Genomic DNA, 25,357 nt, shown 5'->3' on the forward strand with positions numbered 1-25,357 from the left:
ATATTATTTACTGTCATCATGGCAAAGATAAAAGAAATCAGTTATTAGAAATGAGTTATTAAAACTATTATGTTTAGAAATGTGTTGAAAAAAATCTCTCCGTTAAACAGCAATTAGGGGAAAAAATAAACAGAGGGGCTAATAATTCTGACTTCAACTGTACATTCACATATATACATACACACATCTTTTAAGGAATTTTAATAGTTTTTAATTTGAAATCTATAATTTGAATATATTGTATAGAAGTATGTTCTCATGCTTGCTTGTCCTGTTTAGCAAATCTGGCCCATAATAACCTCAATAACTGAAAGCAGTTAATCAATAAAAATCACAAGTCCCATAAGTTGCAATGTCAGCAGTAATCTCCTGAAGTATCATTTTATTGAGTTTATTTTCAAATGTACATTTCTTTCAGATTCATTAAAAAAGATATAAAGCATCAGGGTCTGAGAACTCAAAGAAAAAAAAAAGACAAAAGAAAAACGGATTTGAGTAGACGGGAAACAATATAGGCACAGCTTTGAATCTAAAGACATGCTTGATGAGCCTGTATGGATATATACAGCAGAAGCCACCGATGTTCTGATACACCGCAGCTGTCTTCTTGGCTTAAGAACGGTAGTTAGTAGAGCTTTTTTATTTTTATTTTACACACACACAGTAGACTTCTATGCTGATGTATTCTGAATAGATGCGTTCTGACATGAGCTAAAAATCAGTGAACGGATCATATTTACATCATTTGGAAAAAAAATAATAAAGTTGCAACAGTAAGGCAATTAGTCTTCAAGAGCCGTGGACTCTATTTGAAATAAATTATTGAAGTGGCAATAAAACGCATTGATAGACCAGTCAACACAGAGACAAAATAAAATACCTGAAACTACTTGACCGACTTTTCCTCCTTTCCACGAAGGCATGATCTCATACAGCACAAAGCCTTTGTAATAATATCTTGCATCGTGAGCAAATTCATAAGGTTTCTACGAGAACATACAAACTGCAACGCTTAAGATGTCATCCAAAGCTGCAGAATAAAATATATGAAATCTGTTCAACCTTTCAGTGAGTACCTGACCTCAGCGCTTCTGTAAATTGATACCTTGCTTTGAAAAAAAGAGAAAGGAGCCAAAATAAAAACATAAAACACACACAAAACAACAACAACAACAACAGAGAATTCTCTTCTCTAATAAAAACTATCACAGTTCCTGATTCCACCGATAATATTTCATAGTTTCTGATACCATCTCAGACCGTGTAGACTTCTATCCTGCAGAATCCACATCTTAGCCTTAACACACTGAATATTAAGATACAAATAAAGGACACTTTTATTCATGTACATAACACTTTATACAGTCTGCCTGCTGTCTTAAACGCCAACGAAAATCTTTTTTTTTTTTTTTAAACAAACTAACTCTGTCACCTTAAGTAGATTTGCAGTTCAAGCAAACTCAACACCTTTTGATTGCACTACCAAATTACACTTGAGGCCAAAAGAAGAAAACTAATGGAACATTTTGAAACCTAGATGTCTACTGGTTTCAGATTATCAAGAAACTATACACAAATGAACGCTTTAGGCATCTAAAACATCCTCGACTTGGCAGTTTTGTGAACATGGAACATTACTTGAGGACAGACCTGATGTACCCCAAGTCATTGGAATAATGTGCTTTGATACCACAATGGGAGAAAATGATATCCAAATAAAAAAACATGTGGTGGGCAGTGTGTATGAATAATACCTGCTTCTGTTTAGCATCATTTTCACTGGGCTTTCAGCCGAAGCGGCTTGGCGAGTTCTTCAGCCCCTGTGCAGTGTCCATACTTTTGAGTCTGTCAGCTTATTGGTGAGGATCCCTGGGACCAGCTCTCCCCTGCGTGGGTGCTGTCGTCTAGCAGGAAGCAGTGTAAACTAGCTGATCTGGGAGCTGTGACCTAGACGCTGTCAGGCAGCTGTATCTAAAATCAAATGTGGAGGGCCAGATAGGAGGTTCAGAGCTTGTGCGGTGTCCTCCGTTCCTGGGTCTCCCACGAGTCCTGACCAAGCAGAAGAGATGGATGTCATTTGGCCCCTTTGGTGGGGGTGTCCTCTGTCGACTGCCGTCCATCACTCCAGGCCTCACGGGTGCTTTTCAGTGCTTGCGTTCGCTGCTGATCCACCAGCACATAGTCCACACGCTCGTCTGATGCAGAAATACCAGTCCCGTTACTCTTCTTCTGTAAGATGAAGAAATGAATGAAAGTTAAAAATAGAGCGATGACAAAAATAGTGGCACTGGAATTCTGTTATAGGAACTTGCCATCAGGTTCGGTTCATGAAGAATTGATTTTGCCCAATTTTCATGCAAAGTGATGCAACTTGGCTAACAACAACGTGGATTAAACCAAATCAACAATTGAATGTTTGAGTGTAGCTAGGCATGAGCCAGTATAAAATTCTGACAGTATGATAAACCTTGGATAAAAATATAATGGTTCTATGGTATTGTGATAACTGCTTTAAAATATATTCTTTTAAAATGTCCGGTATAAAACAAACACTTTTCCCCTTTAAACACAATATATTTTATTTTGAGAAAGATTTAAAATATTTTGAAGCAGTAAACATGTCAGATCAAATCATTCAAATGAATTATTGACTTGTGCTGTCTTCATCTGATTTAAAAACACAGATTTTTTTTTTACAATTTAAAACGGCATCTTTGTATATCTTTTTGCTGGAGATATGGTTGTCCTAAAAAAAGAAAAAAGGAAAAATCGAACACATATCTTAGGAACGGTATAACAAAAATTTTTGATGGTTTTAAAAACGGTATACCTTGAAAACGGTTATCATCCCATGCCTAAGTGTAGCAGGGACTTTCTGTTTTTCTTTTTTTCTCAAATAGGAGAGAGGCACTTTTTATATTTATTTATTTATTTTTTAACAAACTTTAAGAAATATTAACACAACTCTGACTGACTTATTAATTTCATTTAATAAATGTTGTTTAGTTTTTTGAACAGATAACTACAAAATAGTAAGTTTACTAATTTTAACAACTTAAAGGGCACCTGTGGTGAAAAATCTACTTTTCAAGCTGTTTGGACAGACATGTGTGTAAGTAGAGTGTATAGACCATCATATTGGGGTGATATAAACACACCCAGTCCTTTTTTTCAACTTAACAACATAAAAACGATGGACCAATTAGATCGGTTTTTAGATGGACCGCAACTTGACGTAGTAGTGTGGTCCCCCCGGCCACCAATATTGATTGACAGGCACGAGTCACCTAATCCTCAGTTTGTCGTTTCACGTCCGCCATTTTCAGCGTGTGAGTCAAAGCGATTTCACTACTAAAGGAACACCCTTGCTCTGTTTTTAGATGAAAGGATCATTGGGCTCAACACAAGATCAGCATTCATCACATGAGCAATGTAATCGGAATTATTGTTTGTAACTTAGTTTGTTTGTAGGTAGGTTTGCAAACTAGTACTTTCCATTGTGTCTATCTTAAACTTCAGCTGTTTGCATTTCTCGAGGTCACAGAAGCTCCCCGTGAGTGTGATCTTAACTAGGTGCACCTGCGCCTTTCCCTTACGTGAGTGTCGCTCCATTGGAAATAAAATAATGAACTTGCCTGCAGGTCGCACAACAGAAGCGCCGCTCGGCGACGCGCAGCGCCATGCATTTTAGAATTCTAAACATAGGTTTCTATCAGGGTACACACAACGGAGCTTCAAGTCGGCGGCTGTCCGCGGCGCCCAGCTAGGATTCGGGACACTTCATGTTTCTGCCGCGCCACAGCGCTCCATCTGAATAGCTTCATTTTAAATAACATGTGAATCTCCATGTCTGGTGTTCCGTGTTGCAGCTCTAAGCGTGTCATCCGGTGTCTCAGTCAAAGTTAATTCAGTGTGCGTGGTTATTAGTGTCGGTGTACACGCTCGGAACTTTAAACTAGCACACAGTTGGCTGTAAAACTATACAAAGACACAAATGATTGTGTACTCTCTGCTTGGTCTGTGTCCGAGGCTTACATGTACGGCTGAATGCTGGTTCTCTCATTCATGCTGCTTGCTTCTCTCTGTCTGCCTGTCTGTTGCAAACACAGAGCGGGGGAGCCATTGGCTCCGCCCCCTTGTTACGTTGGGCGGGAATTTGAAACTAATTTTCATATGAAGCAACACACCCCTAAAACAGCGAGCTGTGTACACGCCCCTAAAATGACACATTATAACAGAAAAATCTGAATTGTGTTTTGAACTGAACCTAAACTGGCACACTCAGAAGAACCATAATATTAATATTAAATCATAAAAAACTATGTGCCCTTTAAAGTCAACATGAACCAGAAGCTGCGACCGTTTTTTTTTTTCTTCTTCGTATTGTGATGCAGTTCCTAGAAAAACTAAATATTGAATGAGAAAACAGTGGGCATGGCTTGTTTTTTCTACTGCAGGCTGAATGGATGTAATAAAGTAGACATTTCATTCAGAAAGATTGGTAAGGGAGTTTTAGAAGAGTTATTACAAACTAACAGACTCCTCCTCACCATTTCTGTTTGTTGTTTGACAGTTGGAGCCATGTGGTTAAATATGTTAGCCACGGCCAATTCCTAAGATATACATAATCTGACTATTTAACTTAAAAATTAAAAATAAAAACAGGAAGTGCATTTTCAGATTTTAATTAGAAGGGCATAGTTTTTTTTTTTAATGACATGCACAGATGAATGTTCACCACAAAACTAACAATGTGAGCTAACAAAATCATATGGTTTGTTTTGATTTCTTGGGGACTTTAATTTTGCAAGCGAAAGCAACAACAGCAGAAACTAATGGCAGATTTATACTTCTGCACTGAATGATCACCATACCCCAGGGTGCATATACCTTGCTCGAAGCTGACTTCATTGTATGTTCTGTATGTGCTGCTCTGGCAATGACTCTTCCTAAACACTAGTGAGCAGTGGGATTTCCATGTTCCACTGTATTGATTTTTTGCTGGTGTTTTGTGTTTACACCAAAAATGCATGCAATGCAACTGCAGGAGTAGCTCAAAATCAATCTCTTTCAAGTAAGAAAGAGGCGGGAACCTGCACAAACTTTAATCAAAGTAAACACAACCTAAAAGTATCCATCTGGAGCTCCTCCAAGGGACTTGACACTTGTTAGACACTCACACCACTGGCTTCGCTCTGCTCGCACTGCTCATGGCCCCGCCCACACTCATCACCACTACCAACCCGACCAATCAGTCGATTGACGACTGTGTGCAGTTACATTTTTTGAGAGGTGCGTGTCAGGGTATGCCAGTGTACAAAGGCTACGCTGGACCTACCTTGTGCACTCAATACAGAAGTATAAATTGGCCTGAAGACATTGGCATGAAGACACTATTGTCAAGGTTTCAATTGATTTAATTATCTTAACATCTGTCCTGCATATCATAGTGCCCATTTTAATGAACGATTACAATTTTTTGTTTTCCCAATGTTAAATTGTCTTAGCAAACCTTTATTTAAAAAGCTAAAGCTAAAAAACCTTTACTTAAATGAACTATAATCGCCTGTTGTCTTTTGTGTAATTAGCTGTCAATTTGAAGCACAGGTAGCTGGGTCTTTTGTTCATCACTTCCACACTTTAAGCACAAACACTACTAAAATGAGAGGTCTGTCTGTGATGTGCAGATCACTGTGGTGAGAAAATCATCAGAATCTGACAGTCTCAACATTTCCTGACCTGACCTAATATTTAAAATTGTATTTGTTTGACAGAGATAGCCATGTGCAAACAGCAGCACACATGCACACACCCGATCATATATAAAGATAAAAAATAACTCTCTCGAAAAAGATATATAAACACAGATACATACAAACTGTAAAGCTGTAGTAGTGACAACCACAATCAAATAAAAGGACTGAATTCCATAAATTAATGTCTGAACAGATTGCGATAACTAAAATTGTGGTTATCATTGCATTGTTCTGGCATCCCGCACAGCTATTTTAGATCAAGATTAGATTTTAATAGCTACCTCAATCGCAAAAATCTTTCAGTGCACTGAATCGTTTGCACCCTGAAAAGTCTAACATTGCGTGAAATATGAATCACATGAACCAAATCATCTAACAATGACATACGAGAGATGTTTTTTCTGAATAGAATTATTTATTATTCAAATATTAGTTAATTATTTTTAACATGAATTGACATGGTTGGAACAAATTTATCAAATATTTACAATTGTTTAATGGTTTAAATGTTCCTGCTATATAATTAAGACAAATTCCTATAATGTTCTTTGAAAAACCTAGTGAATATATGAAAGTGATTAGTTCCGCTGTTGTTTATAAATTCCAGTTTTGATGATGTAAAATGAGGATCACTCAGTGTGTCTCAATGTATGGTGCACCAAGCACATAACTGCCCTTACCAGTACCCGAATTCATGCCCACGACCTACTGATGATTGACCTCAGGAGCTAGGTAGCACCCGATGTATATCTTACCTTTCGAGGTGGAGTTGATTTCCCAGGGTCTAAGTCGAGGTCTAGGTACTCCACCTGCTTGTCTCCTTTGGGTTTCACCATGGGACTGCCACCTCCATCAGCATTCATTGGTGCTCCTAACTTGTTCTGAGAAATTAAAAAAATAATAACAATAATTACAAAAAAGGTTGATTATGATAACCATGTCAGTGGTCAGTGTTGTAATCAGAAACAGTTAAAAGATGTATGCTACTGGTATATTAATCTACAACAATGCTACTAGGTGATGTAAGTCAACAGTCTGAAATGTTCAAGTATCTAATCTAGCGATCGACATGCAGTCCTTCACCCAACACTCACTCCGATGATTACATCTGTACTGAGCTTTGGACACAGTATCATAATCATCTGCAAAATATGCAGAGAGAAACATGTCTTCCTGAACCCAAACTGACCTAAGATCTTCATAATTCATTTAATATTCATCTAGGTGATTCAAAACAATGCTCTGTTAGTCTCAAAAATTAAAGATATCAATTCAACCAATAAAAGTGTTGCTTGTGAGATTCTTTCAAAAATTTCCCATGGTTATGAGAAATCAATCTAATAGATGTAGTTTTTCCTATATACACTCACCGGCCATTTTATTAGGTACACCTGTCCAACTGCTCGTTAAACGCAAATTTCTAATCAGCACCTCAATACATTTAGGCATCTAGACATGTTCAAGCTGTTTAAACTGAGCATCAGAATGGGGAAGAAAGGTGATTTAAGTGACTTTAAACGTGGCATGGTTGTTGGTGCCAGACGGGCTGGTCTGAGTATTTCAGAAACTGCTGATCTACTGGGACACGCTCATCCGTCTCTAGGGTTTACAGAGAATGGTCTGAAAAAGAGAAAATATCCAGTGAGCGACAGTTCTGTGTGCGCAAATGCATTGTTGATGCCAGAGGTCAGAGGAGAATGACTCGACTGGTTGCAGCTGATCACCACTTGTTACAACCGAGGTATGCAAAAGAGCGTCTCTGAATGCACAACACACTCAACCTTGAGATGGATGGGCTACAGCAGCAGAAGACCACACCGGGTGCCATTCCTGTCAGCTTAGAACAGGAAACTGAGGCTACAATTCACACAGGCTTAGCCAAATATGACAACAGAAGATTGTCAATTTCTGCTGCGACATTCAGATGGTAGGGTCAGAATTTGGCATCAACAACATGAAAGCATGGATCCATCCTGCCTTGTATCAATGGTTCAGGTTGATGATGGTGGTGTAATGGTGTGGGGGACATTTTCTTGGCACACTTTGGCTCATTAGTACCAATTGAGCATTGTGTCATCACCACAGCCTACCTGAGCATTGTTGCTGACCATGTCCATCCTTTTTGTGACCACAGTGTACACATCTTCTGATGGCTACCTCCAGCAGGATAACGCGCCATGTCATAAAGCGCAAATCATCTCAGACTGGTTTCATTGTACTCAAATGGCCTCCACAGCCAACAGATATCAATCCAATAGAGCACCTTTTGGATGTGGTGGAATGGGAGATTTGCATCATGGATGTGCAGCCGACAAATCTACAGCAACTGCATGATGCTATCATGTCAATTTGGTTCAAAATCTCTGAGGAATATTTCCAGAACCTTGTTGAATCTATGCCACGAAGGATTAAGGCAGTTCAGAAGGCAAAAAGGGGGTCCAACACAGTACCAGTAAGGTGTACCTAATAAAGTGGCCGGTGAGTCTATATCAAGCATTATTTCACTCTGCATTATTCACTAACTCAGTACAAACCAAATCATCAAGTGACTGTGATGTGCCATACACGATTAACAGATTTAAAGACAATACAATCATTAATAATGAATCATCTTTGAATTCTAGAAAAATCTAGAAATTCATCTACACTCAAAGGCTTCATACAAGTATAACTCCATGTAAGAAATGTAGGTTCCACGCATTTTAAAATAATAAAATATAAACAAAATAAAATAAAAGCCCCAAAAAATTGCCTCTACATAAGTTTTTAGTTGTTTTTGGTAAAACACACATGGAGTTCAGTCCACTTCCTCAACCCTGCTCACCTCATCCAGGTGGTCTAGACCTGACACTTCTCTCTTTATAGGAGTGATGGGAACTGTACAGTAGAAGGACTCCTCTCTACGGGACGGAGGAACAAGAGGAAGAGGAGGAGCAGAAAAATCAAAGAGTAAACAGGAAATGAATGGCAAAGGAAAGCAGAGTAACTCGAAATGAAAAATGCAAGACTCAGATGAGCCAGACAAAAGAATGCAGAGAATGAGAAACCGAAAAGAAGAAGAGAAAAGACTCTCCCAAGTGATGGCAGCGCATCAGCGACACACTGTGCAGTGTTACCATTAGCTTGTAATGTTAGTGTTATACTAGCAAACAAAAGCATGCAGAAAAGGCATATCAAGGAAATGGAGCATTAAAATAATTAAAAATCACAAAATGAAACACAAAGATGACACAGCAAGACTTCAGGCCCTTCAAAGAAAGCAGTAGAAATTAAAGACAGACAGAAACTGAAGGAAACCTGGTTGAGGGGGATGAGTTAAAAGTTGGAAAAGCAGTGAGGGGTCCTTCTATTCAGTCTGGTGACAGACAGAAATACCACCCTCCTGTATTATTTAATTCTCAATCTAGTCTTGGTCCCTAATAATTCAATAAATAGGGAAGAAACTGAATATATATATATATATGAAGGCATGAATTATGTATATTTATCATTGAGTGGAACAATTGCTGTGGTGTTATTTTTTGTTTTTACATACTGGTTCATCTGAAGACATATTAGCCTGCATGGTTACATAATTCTCATCACACTCGTCCGAGTCGCTGCTGGAGGCAGTGCTTTGCCCCGAGGACGGTCTGGGGGCCGCAGTAAACCTAGAAGGGCTGAGCAGCAGGACAACATTTACACTACCGCTCATACAAACAAACACTCACACACACACACACAGAACAAAAACACACACTCTAGATTTCTAGATTAATGCATGGTCTGAGTTGGAACTCCTTGGCTAATATTGTGGAATCCAAAACACACACTGGCAGTCATAAAAATCTAAATCTCAACACACACTTCCAAAAACATGGGCCATGTGGCACACACTGTACAACAACTCAATTAATAATGCAAGAACAAAATTCAAGGCATTACTGGACTGCCATCACTACTGCTTTTCTATTATGTGACGTTAAGCAGTGATGACAGTCGATTTACTTACGAGCACAATTTAATGACGACGTTATACTATCAACACTACTGTTGTACTATTATGGGATGTTAGGACAAGACTAGAGAAATGCATGAATGATTAGTTATTTAGCCCGTGGAGTCTGTTGTGTGGAGGCCATGCAGAACCATGCTTAAATAACGTTTCTGTTTCAGAGCAAACATGCCTGACAGACACTTACTCCCTCGTGAAGGACCTGGTGACGGGCGATCGGACCGGTGCTGTATACTCCTCCCATTCAGATAAAGGCTTGATCTCCAAAGGGGCTGGCTTAACTGCAACAAAAGCACAGTTCAATGCTGAAAAACATTTCAAATAAGAGTGTACAAAGCAAATGTTTGGTCTATTACATGACTATTGTAATAACTACTGTTTTAAATTATCAATATAATTATAAAAGTGAAGTAATTGATGTGAACGAAGCAGAGGAAAACACTGAAATCTGCATAAAATTTAGGAGGGTTGTTCAGTTCAAAAAGTGAATAAGATGTATTAATACATACAGACAAACACACTAATAATTTGAGTAAGCCCACAATGGCAAATGGAACCACTCATCCAGTAGAGGGCGATATTTGCTCTAAAGTATACAGCAGTAGCAAAGAGGAAATAACTAGTAAACAAGCACCCTATTTCTTAGTGGGTCAAGAAGAAACTTGTTTAAACTTGTTAAAATTGTTACTGCTGGTCATATTAAACCAACGTAAGTTGAATCAGGTTTCATTCATTGCTCTTTTTCTGCTTTATGGCACATGTGTCAATTCCAATTCCTGCAGGACCGCAGCTCTGCATAGTTTGGTTTCGACCCTGCTCCAACATACTTACCTGTAGGTTTCAAACAAGCCTGAAGGACTTGATTACTTTGATCAGGTGTGTTTAATTAGGGTTGGAACTCAACTGTGCAGAGCTGCGGCCCTCCAGAAACCCGTGCTTTATGGGCTAACAACAGCTTGTGATTATTTTACATAAAGCCTAGCGTAGCACATCATCTTATATACTGCCATTTAAGTTTTTTTCTGGAATGATCTTTTCGGAGTATAAAAGTACGAATAAAACATTTACATTTGACAGGTTCTGTAAACATTTGAGATTTTGAGATCCTCTCAAATGCAGAATGCTGCTTATACAACAAAGCAGGGATTTTTACACGGCATTTAACGCCGGGTAATCATCATTATCAACCATAGGTAAAAAATAATGTTTCACATATAAAATTTAAACAAATGTTAACATTGATTTTTATACACATAAAAAAAAAACCATGCCACTTTTTAACAGATATTTTAGTGTGAAGAGGCCATTTATTTCTTACCTTCATATTTAAGAAAGATCAATTCAGAAAAAAATGCTTAATAGTATAGTTTGCAGTATATATCTTTAGAAAGCAGGTAAACAGTTCACAAACTGCATTCATCCAATGACAATGAAAACTCAAATATGCAAATATTGACCATAATCAGTGTAACGCATTATCTTAAGAACACTCAAGATTAATTGTTAACGCCTGGTAAAGAATAAGTGTCAAATATAAAACAGGAAAAGTCAGGATTCCATTTACCATGGTTAGAATAGGTCTGCACAAGATATAATTTCAGCATTGATATCGCAACGTGTGTATCTACAATAGTGACATCACATGATGTGCAATGTTGAGATGGGATTATAATTAACTGTAAGAGTGGCTTTAAAGCAAATTTAAACCATTTGAGAACAAGAAATTATAAAGTTTGCTGCTTTGAAGTCTATAGTGTTATTTTAAATTTGATAGTTTTAAGGTAGTCTTTACCTCAATATTGTATTAATCCTCCAAAAACCATAAAACTGGGCATGTTTTTTTTTTTATATACATTTTCAATATATATTTTCATGCAGATGTACTCCCCTACAAAATCATCCCAATCAATGTAAAATTGTGAATTCTTTCCAAATAGTTACTCAAGTCATGTTGTGAAATTATATTGATATCGCTATTTATCACAGAAATACAAAATATTGCAATGTCGGTTTTTTCCAATTTCGCACAGCTCTAGTTTGGAATGACTGAGGGTTCAATATTTCAAGTGTGAAATACCATATTGTGCCATAATATGAGGCACAGGTAAGCATCTAATCAGAGTTAGGAGTGTAAAAATTATGCCATCCCTGGGCAGGGTTTTTATGAACAAAAAGCAGATACTAGCTCCACTCCACTTCTAAAGTACAAATGCTTGAATTGCTAGTGAAATGCTTATTTACCAGGGCTTAAAAAAAAGTGGTGTTCTGGATGACTTTATACCACAGGGGGAAAAAATGAAACGTAAAGCTAGGCTACTGCCAAACAAGGAGCAAATCAGTTGATAAATCAAACCCATGATAATCAAACCCATTTCCTAGCCTCTTGTCTAAGCATTAAGCATTATCCGATTCAGTAATCGCAACTGGTCTGAAATTGCTGAATTGAGAAGCACCGATTCTGGCAACTGTGTAGTAGCTGTAGCTGGCAGAAACACTCACCAGCTGGTGCCAGTGTGTGAGGGAAGAGCGCACAGACTGGTATACAACTCAAGACCCTGACTGAACTTTTTAAGTGCATACTGTTGCTTGAGGGAGATTAAAATTAAAAATGGAAATTAATGCATAAGCCACATTTTAGCAAAAAACTAATTATTATAAGTAAATATAAATAATGTTTCAATTCTGCACAGTACAGCTGCATGATTAATATAAAAAAATTGTGATCTCAATGCAGACACACATGCATTTTTGCTTCTAATGACAATCACAGAAAATTGCTTGTTTGTTGCGTAAAATATACATTTTTGCTAAGCAGTCAATTCAAAATCAAGAGACAATTCAAAAATAAGAAATCTAATCTAGATAAATAACAATATAATAAATATCTAGATAAATATAACATAATAAACATAATAATTCTGATTCTTACTTAACCTAAAATAATAGCATTTCTTTTTTAAACATTATAGCCATCTTTGGATTTGATTTAAATAACATTTAACATGCAGCACTGCATATTAATCCCACAGTCTCTTGAGCTTGGCAGTTTGAAATAAAGAAATGGCCACTAATACCTTAAAATACATTTAAAAATATATGTATTAAAATGTATTATTGTTGAATTGTAATTTAATTTCTCAATACAACACTACTGAACAATAAACCAATGTATTATATGTTTAAACAAATCTTATACAGTTACATTTATGTTTATTATTTAGATGTAGCATGTATTTGGCATGTCATGATTTTGCTAAAGTCAATACGATCCTAGAATAAAATCTATGCTGATCCTGGAACATCATTTTTGTATGTAATCCATGCCTATTTCCTACCTCTAAACCCAACCATAACTGTAAATTATTCCCAAAATAAGAGGGGAATAATAGTTGGATAACAATCATGTAGAAGTGCATAAACCTAACCGTAAGCCTAAACTTACCATAAACTGTAAAAGTATCCCTCAAGTGTGATTGGCTGATTGGAATGTTGTTCCAGGATCAACATCGATGTTAATCCAGCAACATGTCCTACTTGGTGAAATCAGGATGGCAACGTATTTGGCACTTTTGCTATTGTTTAATTTGCTCCAGTTTGCACGCCAATATCTTGCACTAATCATTGTATATATTCAACTCTAGAATGCCTCTTATCTTGTATATTTTTTATTTTAATTGGATCTATTTATATTGATCTATGGAGCCTTTTCACAAAACGGTTATGACATGTTTAACAGTCATAAGCATCTTAAATCCTTGAAAGTTTTTAATATATGAATTTATTTTTTAAACGTATGTATGTACTTAACTAAAAAAAAAGGATGTGTGCTGTTTGTTTAAATTACTTATTTAAAATGAGCTGAAACATCACAATTCTTGAGTTTTTTTGGGGGGGACAACTTAATTGTTTCATGTTCAATCCACTTACATTTGTAAACTAATAAGTTAACTTAATTCCTTTATATTGTCGAAACACAAATTGATTGTGTGGAACCCAGCATTTTATAGTGTTGGCTATACTTGGTTTTTTATCATCTTTGCATCAAATTGCAAAACAAACAAACAAAAACTAATTACAGGTTATGTGAGGTGTTTCTAATGTCTTTTCTGTCTGCCGTTCACAATCGTAACACTATCATTGAGTTTTTCTTTTATTGTTTGAGATAGATAGATAGATAGATAGATAGATAGATAGATAGATAGATAGATAGATAGATAGATAGATAGATAGATAGATAGATAGATAGATAGATAGATAGATAGATAGATAGATAGATAGATAGATAGATAGATAGATAGATAGATAGATAGATAGATAGATAGATAGATAGATAGATAGATAGATAGATAGATAGATAGATAGATAGATAGATAGATAGATAGATAGATAGATAGATAGATAGATAGATAGATAGATAGATAGATAGATAGATAGATAGATAGATAGATAGATAGATAGATAGATAGATAGATAGATAGATAGATAGATAGATAGATAGATAGATAGATAGATAGATAGATAGATAGATAGATAGATAGATAGATAGATAGATAGATAGATAGATAGATAGATAGATAGATAGATAGATAGATAGATAGATAGATAGATAGATAGATAGATAGATAGATAGATAGATAGATAGATAGATAGATAGATAGATAGATAGATAGATAGATAGATAGATAGATAGATAGATAGATAGATAGATAGATAGATAGATAGATAGATAGATAGATAGATAGATAGATAGATAGATAGATAGATAGATAGATAGATAGATAGATAGATAGATAGATAGATAGATAGATAGATAGATAGATAGATAGATAGATAGATAGATAGATAGATAGATAGATAGATAGATAGATAGATAGATAGATAGATAGATAGATAGATAGATAGATAGATAAAAGTTTGTACTCTCCCATTCACTGTGCTCCAAGCTTACCAAACTATGATGACTTCCACTGATGAGACATCCGGAAATATGAAAAAGGTCCATTATGCTTGTGACTTGCTAAACAGTCATTCTTTGTTTCAAAACAATGGCAATAAAAATTCCATTCAACTCCAGTCCATACTATTCTATCCAATTCTTTTCATCCTATTCTAGTCTACTCTATTTAACTGGAATCTGGTCTATTCTCGGCATCATGACCAAATAAATGCACCTGTGTGTGTTGGGACTCTATATTTCTATGTATACCCCCAAACTTTTAAATACGAGTGTAGTAAAAGCAGAACAAAGATTTAGCCAGACACCAGAATTGCCCTTGAAACTGTTAGCCACAATACGATTCATCCGCCTACTGTTAGCTCTTGTCAATATGACTCAGAAAAGCTTCAGCAAGTGTATTGGTTAAGTGTTTGTAATGTTTATGACTTGTGAGGTCAGTGAGCAATTCAACAGTAAGTGTTTGTAGAGACACTGATGACTGAGTGTCAGATGTTAATCAGTTAGTTGTTGCTGGTTTTCAAGTGTGTTAACTTCCCTCCACCAAGCACAAGCATCACTCCAACAGTACCAGGGAACCACAACTACCACAAATTCATTGGATTAATTGGTTTAAAAAACAAAGCTAAAAACATTGAGGGAAAAAATCTGTAATGTCTACACAACGGCATCAGCTCTGAAATTATTTGAATGCAAATCCAAGTTCCTTCACACACAACAGGAAATGAAATGTGTTTGATTGGTTACGTCCACATAGTCAAGGTTTGGAATTGGGGAGTATATTCTCAATCATTTGAGTTCTGATTATACTATACATATGCTGGACATTTAAAAATACGGTGAATAATGATTTAATAAAGGTTTAGAATGCCCTTTATTCACATCGTCGTATTGACATTGGTGTTTATCACAGCACCAAACGCTTAATGAGTGATTTGTATTTTTCCCATGTTAATCTGGCTTACGTCTACTACAGTACGTTTTTTATAAGCCTTTTGTTTGTTGATTTTGTACAGTAAGGCTTCATTTGTTAACGTCAGTTTATTTTACTAAAGACAGTGTAATGACAACTACAAAATAATTTAGTAATCTTAGCTGATGTTAATATCTTAATGCCTAATAACACATTAAAAAAGTTGTAATCATGTTAATAAATTGAGCGAATAACTATTAAAATTCAGTTGCATTTTTATTATTAACTACAACATCACTATTAAAAGGTGATTTCTCACTGCTAATTTAAAGAAAGATCTAACGATTATTATTAATGACAACTAATGGTTCTTATTGAGACTTTATTGTAAAGTGTTACATTCAATTGCATTTTAATTTGATTAAAACGCTTATTTACTATGAAATAACATCATGCCAGTCATGCTCATGCAAAAAAAATATATAATAATAATAAATTGGTGGACCGATATTGACTACAGCATATTTCTGGTAGAATTACTTCTTGTTCATATACATATATACAAATACATATATACATTATGAATGATATAGGTCAGGGCTCACCAACCCTGTTCCAGGAGATCTACTGTACTGCAGGTTTCAGTTCCAACCCATATCAAACACACCTTCCTGTAATTATCAAGTACTGTTTAGGTCCTAATTAATTGGTTCAGGAGTGTTTGATCGGGGCTGGAAGTGAACTCTCCAGGTCGGCAGATCTCCAGGAGCAGGGTTGAGCAGCCCTGGTTTAGATTGAGACTAAATAAATAATCAATTAATAAATAATTATTATATGGCAAGCCTTTTTGACATTTAATCAACTATCTATTTTCAATTTACTAGTACCTATTTTTTTAGATACAAGTATCTTTTCCATTAAGTACTAATACTTACTCATTAGATACTAGTGCTTATTCATTAGATACTAGTGCCTATTATTTAGATACTAGTGCTTTATAAAAATATACTAGTGCATAGTCAGTAGACACTAGTTTTTTTTATTAGATACTAGTACTCACTCATTAGTAACACTGAAAAGTTGATATCTCAATGGCAGATCCCTTAGAAATCAATAGAATTTTTTAAATTTGAATAGTTACTAGTCACTTTTAAAATAAGTACTGGTATCTAATAAATAAGAGCTAGTATCTATTTTATAAGAATCAGTATCTAATGAACTAGTGTCCAATGAGTAAGCACTAGTATATTTTTATAAAGCACTAGTATCTAAAGAATAGGCATTAGTATCTAATGAACGAGCACTAGTATCTTATGAATAAGTCCTAGCATATAATACATAAGTCCTAGTATCTTTTTAATAAGTACTAGTACCTAATGAATGAGTACTAGTATCTAATAAAAAGAACTAGTGTCTAATGAGTAAGCACTAGTATCTAATGAATAAGCACTCGTATCTAATAAGTACTAGTATTTAATGGAAAAGATACTAGTATCTAAAAATAAGCACTAGTAACATGAAAATAGATACTAGTATGAGTTTTTAATTAAATGTCAAAACCGCTTGCCATATTTATTATATGAAGTTCATTTAAAAAGATATTGCCTGTTTGAAAATTGTGATGATTTTAAACAGAAGGGCCATTTGCCGTCCATAACTTGGTTTACCTTGAACAGTTCCTCTGGAATCTACCGTTGGCTTATGAATGTGTTTCTGTAGTGAGCATGTACACTAATGCTTTAATATGAAGATGGGGATGAATTGAAGAATGAATGCAAGGTAATCAAACTCCCTTGATATAACCCTTCATTATTCAAATTAGCACCCCTTCTTTACTAGTCATAAAGTGATCTTTCTGAATTACTAATAGAAGTTTTTGTACAGATTTTGAAATGTCAACTTAAGAAATGAATGGAGGAAGAAAGTTGTTCTGCACATAAAATGGAAGCTTCTTATTTATTTTTACACTTGTGCTTTATGTTTGTTTAAATGAAATATCACACTTGTAGCAATGGAAAATAGTTCTAATCCTAAATTACAATGTAATTTTTCTTGTGTGGAAAAAAAGCCATATTCCACTTACATCTTATATGGTCTCGCAAATTGTCAGACATGCATTGAAAGCCAGAGTTAATGATTTGTTCTCAGTTTTATGATTTGTTGTAATAAACAATGTTATTCACAATCAGAGCTTGTTGAAAGCTTCACAAGCCTGACACCTCAGAGTTGAAGTAGACAGTGATTTGTAGCATTCTGTCGAGGTACGTACCCTTACGCCGTCTTGAGAATTCACCTATGGTTTGGGAGTCAGTCCGCTCAAGACCGACTGCTCTGTTTATTTTAGGGCTCTGACCTGAATTGGTGAGAGAAAACTTCTTTGTTACATGTCTTCTATGAAAGGATCGCTCTTGTCTTTTCTTCTAAACTTCACACCCATGCAACTGAGCGCAATCAAGGCCACCTCCATCACTTGTGCCTCCTCTCTCTCTCGCCGCACAGATACGTGTTGGGCTGCTGCCATGGCAACAACTCTTCATGCATTTTAGACATGCGATGAACAAGGCTTCCCCACAAAGACGGACTTGAGCGAGACATGCACAGGGTTAAACAGACACACACACGTGGGTGAGTAAAGCATTCACACCAACCGACGACACGACAGCATGTGGTTCAGTCAGACAGAAGGGTTCAGCGATGTCTTTGCAAAATTAGAAAAATTAAACCAACACTTTTTTTCTTGCTGTACGCATGTAGCTGCCACAAGAAAATATCACAACACAACAGTGATGATGGCCACAATTAAGCGGCAGTCCAAAAAACACTGAATCATTGCATAATAACATCTATAGACTGAAAAAAGGTAAAGGTTTTGGTCAAAAGTTAGAAATAGAAAGAGATTTACTATAGAGAACAGATATTACAAATGTAGGTTTAGCTATAAAGCTAATATACAACAGGCAATTATCATAATAAGAGAGGACAAACATAACAGGACACAAAGCACCCAAAACTGCCCATAGAATGCCACCAAAGCCATAGAAATCACACCATGTTCAGCAAAAGCTTGCAAATATGCAACAGATATAATAAGCTGCACACTGAAGAGAAGCAGAAAGTACTCCAACAACAGACGAGAAAACAGTAAGAATTGTGCTTGGCCCATGTTTAGAAAAAATATATAAAATGATTTGTGAAGACCCATAACCGTACTTGGCCTAAAGCATGTGGAAACCCAAACATCACATCAGTATGTGGTAGTTGAAAATTAAAATTCAAAACAGTTGCCATTATGTTACTTTAGCTATGTTTCCATGCATGTTGGGAATTTAATGTAGGCAGATGTAATGTTAAAAATCAGCAAATGAAGCATCGTTGATATGGATGCAGTCGTTTATTAATTAAATGTATGGCGTTTCTTGAAGGTTTAGCGATATCTTGATCTTTGTGATCTATGACCTTACACTGTGATAATTTATTGCAGCCTTAAATCTTTGAGCTCACTTTAACTTACAGTACATCAATTAAAGGTGCAGTAAGTAAGTTTGACACCCAGTGGTTGAGCTAGGTATTGCACGCCTGGTTCAAAACACGCAGGTCGCCAGATTGACGATACCAACATGAGCAAGCCTGACTATCGAGCCTAAAGTCTGATTTAAGTCATGTCCTAAATGAAAACAATGGCAAGCGATAGAAGGAATATTTTCAATATTAGTAGCAGTTTTTGTCCTAACCAACACCTGAAATTTATATTTTACAAACAACTTCTATTTCCTGCCGCCAAACAACAGGACAAACGGACAAAGATCACCTCAGGTACACCTCATGTGCTTTATTTAGTGTGAAATGCTAATGATGCGAGTTTGAATGCCATTTTACATGACATTTATTGCCATACTACTGAAAGCAGCAGCAGATAGTTCACCTCAGATCTTAAAAATAAAATAAACTGTGTGAAAATGAACTTTAGAACTAAATAGCCATAGCATATTAGTGATTCAGCATGTACATTTAAAAATATTAAAGAGGTTTAATATTTATTAATTAGATTATAAACCTTACCATTTCGTTGGAGTGCAGTACATACACTATTCTCTGCTACTGAATGGCTGTATTTAAATTTGTCATGTTGCGTCTGGTGAAAACAGCCAAATTGCTTATCACTACATATCTCGTCATGTAGCGTGTTGTTAGGACATGAGGTTACAATGTAACCTCCTCACCTAATGTCTATGTTCATAATATTTATATTATTTGCTAATTAATAACTGCTTCATGTGGAACTCTGAATCTGTGTCTGAGGCTGCTACTGTCCACTGGAGGTCACATTTTGTTCACGGACACACAATTTGAAAGCCTTTCTGACTGAATGAAAAATATGCACTGTTTTCCACAAAGACAACCCGGGGTGTTGAAATATAATTGGTTAAACTGGCATTGGGTGGGTTACAGGGACCAAAAACAAAGACAGACGTTCCAGCACGTAATGAATTTTCAAAGCAGAATATCTGACTTCAGCGTTTTTTCACATAAACAGGAATGCTCACTTAGCATGTTTCTTAAATATCCGCAAACATTATTGTATTTTTATGCTTTAGAAGCGTCGAAAACTTACATACAGCACCTTTAAACATGCATTATGCTATAATTTGCATAATTTCACGTTAAAAACTGATAAACTTAAACTAAATTAAAGCAATAAAAACATGGCATGACTTTTTATGTGTATCATTTCTTACAGTGTATGTCAGAGCAACAGATCTATGCTAATTATGGTTACAGAACTTTTATGTTTTATGCATAAAATGTATGCAATTCTGTTTTCCAGAAAAAACTGAAAACTTTAAGCAATTCATTTACATGACGATAATGTTTTGGGGGGTGAATGTGCAAGTTTTAGGAAGCAATTCCATAATTGTCACTGTGTAAGCTACAAAAATGCAAAACACTGTGAAAAACACCTTTTAAAAACAGAAAAAAACGAACCCTGAGCTAACCAAATATGTAAATCATCCAGACTATATACAACAAATGATGGTCAAAGTGTGTATCTGATCTACATACAAGTCACTGCCTCTTGCATTAGCCACCCCTCAGAAACAGTAGTAATTAAAGATACAGAACTGTTTCTGATGAGCACAGAGTATTGCTGCCATTAATGTTTAGATCAATAGTGCTGTCCCAGCTGGCAGCTGATGTTTCTGCCTGCTTGTGCAACTTTCAGCACGTCCCCTTTTTTGTCTCGGACCAGATTGAAATTCCCCTTGCAGGTCTGGCCATCAAAGAGGTCTTTGACTAAGGCACAATGGGGACAGAGGTGACCGCTCCCGGCTAACGGCACAGACAGGCTCCCTCATACCCAGAGCTCTGAATCTGTGGACAATAGCTTCTTTCATTTGTGAGGTCACATGCTAACGATTAAAAGGCAAAGGCCACTGAAACCGTGCTGTGGACTAGTTCGCTAAAGATTTGGGATCTGATCAGCAGTATGTGATGCGGTTTTATAAGCATGGGCCGGCACCTGTTAGTGAGAAAGGTTGTAATGAAAGCAATGGAATTAGTACTTGTTAAGTTGCTGCGATGAAGAGATGCAAGCACACAAATTTCTTATCTCACACAACAGAAAAGATAAAAACAAACCTCAGGGCTCACCTTTACGATCAGGTTTGAGGTTGCGGTCTATGGGTGGCGGTTGGCATTCGGATATAGGAATCGGTCTACGTGGTGGGGTCTTGGGACTGGACCTGAAGCCCATGTGGGCTGGAGGGGGCACCTGTTTTCCGAGTGAAGAGAACTCCACCGTGCCTGGTGTCATGGGGACGTAGTTGGGCTCCTGGATAGGTTCTGATAGGCTGCCGGAGCGCTGATGTGACAAAGAGTGGACGCTCATGGGAACATAGTTTTCATCCATTTCCTCTGTAGAAACACCTCCTACTGGCATCATGCCTTTATTTTTCTACATACATATAAAAACAGACACTGGTTAGCAATATTTGAGACACTTGAAAGAAAGGGTAAAATATGAGCACTGGGATATATAAAGCTAATTAAGATGGAAAACTTACAAAATAGTTGTTGAAACTTTCATTAAAATCAAACGAGCAACTTTTTTCTGAGGGGAAGGGTCGTGGTATATCATAGCAGTCTTGAGATCCGTAATCTGTGGAGAAAAGAAATACAAAAAGTTAGAAGTTAGAAATATTTGTAAGATTTAATGTGTTATATGTTTAACACATTATGTGTTACTATAATGTGTTATGTATATGTTATTGCTCAGATTGAAAACTGAATGTTCAGATGAGATTACTCCAGGCTTGTCACGTCACATGATCCATCAGAAATGTGAAGCGAGTGCATGTAAACAATCTCTCAAACTCTCACAATACCGCAACACAACACTAGAGGGACCCACTCGTGACTACAGGATTTCAGCACAAACAGCTTGATGATATCAGAGAATTGTCAATCAGAAAAAAATAAAGATACAGGGCAGACATTAGTATTCATACCTCTTTATAATATTTTTTTTTACTTACCAGAACTACACCATCTCTCTACCATAATTCTACCTACTTGATGCAATGAATAGGTTCCACAAAAATTAAATACTTTTATCAGCATTTTTTATTTTCCTGTTCATTATTGTAAAGCAGTTTTTCAACAATCTACATAGTATAAAGTGCTATAGAAATAAAGGTGACTTGCTTTAATCTCAGAAGTTTGATGTTAGTCTTAATCTATTATCAATGTTGAAAACAGAAGCTTGCTCAAATATATTTCTTGTAGACTTTGTGACACATCTTATGATACTTTAATAAATGCATAAGTGCAAAAGAAAATCCTTTGTATAAAATAGATTTTGTAACAATGCAAATGTCCTTACTGTCAGTCAGTTTAATGCATCATTGCTTCTTATTCAAAGTGGCACTACCTGACATGCAGCAGACTAACAGCACTGAATACCATCCTTCCCAAGATTGCAAGGACACCATCTGCAAATCCCTTTTCAATAACTGGAACTGGCAAATGTTGTGTTCTTCGACAAAATATGTAAACAGAGAATCTTATTCTTTCTGAATCTGCGTCTTCAATAAAACATACTTGAAAAAATGCTGTGTTCAAACCATTGAGGTAATGACACAACAACCTGATGGCTGGCTATTGTAATTTTTTCAGTGTGTTCCATATGTTTGCTCTAGTTGGTTTCACGTCTGCAAGTTTGCCAATACATCATGCTGAATAAGCATCAGGGCTATCAGCGAGGCAAATCACTCTGATTAGCTATTCAGTTTACAAGAATAAAAACAACAGTAATGAAAATTCCACAGACAGTATGCTGTTTTTGTGTTGTGTCATCCTACCTGAGCATTCCAATAAGCAAATAGTTTATTACAAATATTTCATGCCCTTTGTAATGAAGAGAGTGACCAAGATAATTGATTTTTAAAACGATAAGCATGCATACTGCTTCGTTCACCATTTGCATTTGTGCATTTCTAGTTTTGGTTTCTCTTTTCAAATGTGGAATGCATATTACTAATACCTGCTGATACAGACTATTAATTGCTTACATGCAGGGGCATAACACACATCTTTGAAATGTGTTTACAGAATGCCATTTTGCCCAGATGCAATCAATGCACGAAATTCTTAAAGGGTTAGTTCACCCAAATATTTGAATTCTGTTGTGAAGTGCTCACCCTCATGTTGTCTCATGCCCTGAATCCTGTGTTCATTTTCGTAAAACAAATTAAGATATTTTTTACATTTATTTCAAAAGCTTCCTCATGCATAGACAACAATATTACTAAGATGTTCAAACTTCAGGAAAAGGACCAAAAACAGTCAAAATATTTTCATGTGACTTCAGTGGTTCAACTGTAATCATACCAATCTCCAAAAACACTTTTGTTGCCCAAAAAACAAAACAAATCTAAAAATACCTTTGTTGGTCAATGCCTTCCATATCAAACGTTTACTATAGATAATATATGCAACCCAGGCTCATTCTGAGAACGTAGTCCCGGGGACGTTTCTGGAGACCGCGAGATACGTCCCGGGAGGTACGTATTTTTGCAGTTTTTGTTTTCGCGAATCCGCGAGAGGCCGCTGTCGAACGGCCTTCCGCCTGTCTGCCTGGACGACAGAATGATTGACCGTGCGACCGGCCAATCGGCTGACCCACCCTCCTCCGTCCCTAAACCCAACCAATGACGATTCACAAAAGCCGTCCAGAAAAAGAAAAGCCCTCGTCTGATTTTTACCACGTTTTCAGATTTTGAGTACATCCTCACCCTGTGACGAACTTGTTCACTTCATTTTTTGGATTTTGTTTTCTTACCTGATTTCTGGAACCGCTCTTCCCCGGACTCGAACCCGGTCGTCGTCGTGGTCAGCCCCTCCCTGCGCCTTGAGTCCGCCAAAGTACACGAAGAGCTAACCGGACAAACTGGTTGCAGCGGGAAAGCCCTCCACACGGAGGCGAGCGGCCGGCCGGCAAGCGCCGAAAGGAACGGCGTCACACCGCCCCGCAGCGTTCGCTTAAAAAAATGAAATGCAGCCGGACGTACCCCCGGCTACGTATCTCGCGGTCTCCAGAAACGTCCCCGGGGCTACGTTCTCAGAATGAGCCTGGGTTGCATATATGGGCTTGCATGTCGTGTTGTTGACGATGTTTGAGTTTCCTTTTTTTCTGGATTTTGACTCTCTCAGGACCATTTCTGTCTATAGAGGATGGAGGAGCTTATCAACAATATCTTAAAGGGCACCTATTTTACCCCTTTTTTCAAGATTTAATATCTAATAGGTCTTTTATGTCTGTATTAGCTCAAAACACCCATCAGATTATTTATTCTACCTTTCTGAATTTGGAAAATTTGAGCTTTTAGGTCACTGTAGTTGTTTTTGTTGCCTGTGCCTTTAATGCAAATGAGCTAGTTCTCCCCGCCCACCATTCCCACGTGCACCTCAGAGCCAAAGAGATCTCTCTGTATTCCTCTGATGCGTCTAGCCTTCACCTGCTGCGCCTCATGTCAGATAAACAGCACAGTGACAGACAAGAATGAGAAATACTACAGTAAGAACTTATGGTTATTTGATGTATTTGTTGTGGAGTTAATTAAAGACTTTCTGGTCACACACAATGGCGCACACATGCACACACGCACACGTTTAACTTTGCACTGTTTTGCACGGCAAATATGACAGGATAGGTGTTAATATCCACTGCTGTATTGACATCCGTTGTGGTGATGTACAAAATAAACCCGATTTAAGTCCACAAACCAGGATTGACGCATCTTCTTTTATAATTGTACTGACACTATGCAGCTGTGGTGATAAATTACAGCAATTTAACTGTCTTTATTACAAACTTCACGGTTTGCAGTGTTTTAAAAACACTGCTTTAAAAACATGCACTGTTTTAAAAACATTTTAAACTTGCGAAACTCATTCTTGAGGTGCAGATGATCACAGAGAGCTGAACAGATCTTTTACTCCCAGTTGCTTTGCGCAAGTCCTGTCTTGATATAATGTATGCGTATGGCTGAGATATGTTAATACGTGTCTGTCAATCAATTCGGTGGGCAGGGAAAACCGCACTCCTATGTCACGTTGCTGTGGGCCTCAAAATGGGCGGGATTTGGATCCTATTTTAAAGTCAGAATATTTAAAAAAAGAGACTTTTTGTGTTTATATCACCCCAATATGACTGCGGACACACTATAACTACACACAGTTTT

At 36.7% G+C, this 25,357-nt stretch overlaps 1 protein-coding gene across 5 annotated transcripts in view; it reads right to left on the reverse strand.

The window, feature by feature from the left end:
* Positions 1 to 367: 367 nt before the first annotated feature.
* gab1 (GRB2-associated binding protein 1) overlaps positions 368 to 25,357 on the reverse strand; it is a 123,686-nt gene continuing 98,696 nt past the window's right edge. For 2 of the 5 annotated variants that reach the window (XM_056457869.1, XM_056457896.1), the window contains 7 exons: positions 21,680 to 21,774; positions 21,267 to 21,570; positions 17,887 to 17,970; positions 9,938 to 10,031; positions 9,292 to 9,415; positions 6,512 to 6,637; positions 368 to 2,229 (listed from right to left, as the gene is read on the reverse strand). In XM_056457869.1, the coding sequence (XP_056313844.1) occupies positions 2,074 to 2,229; positions 6,512 to 6,637; positions 9,292 to 9,415; positions 9,938 to 10,031; positions 17,887 to 17,970; positions 21,267 to 21,570; positions 21,680 to 21,774 (983 nt within the window). In that variant the 3' untranslated portion in view covers positions 368 to 2,073. Of the gene's footprint in view, positions 2,230 to 6,511; positions 6,638 to 8,580; positions 8,657 to 9,291; positions 9,416 to 9,937; positions 10,032 to 17,886; positions 17,971 to 21,266; positions 21,571 to 21,679; positions 21,775 to 25,357 lie in introns of all 5 variants that reach the window. The other 3 variants (XM_056457886.1, XM_056457905.1, XM_056457878.1) reach the window with 2 other exon arrangements.

This window comes from Danio aesculapii, chromosome 1 (assembly GCF_903798145.1).
Source record: "Danio aesculapii chromosome 1, fDanAes4.1, whole genome shotgun sequence".
NCBI classification, from domain to species: domain Eukaryota; kingdom Metazoa; phylum Chordata; class Actinopteri; order Cypriniformes; family Danionidae; genus Danio; species Danio aesculapii.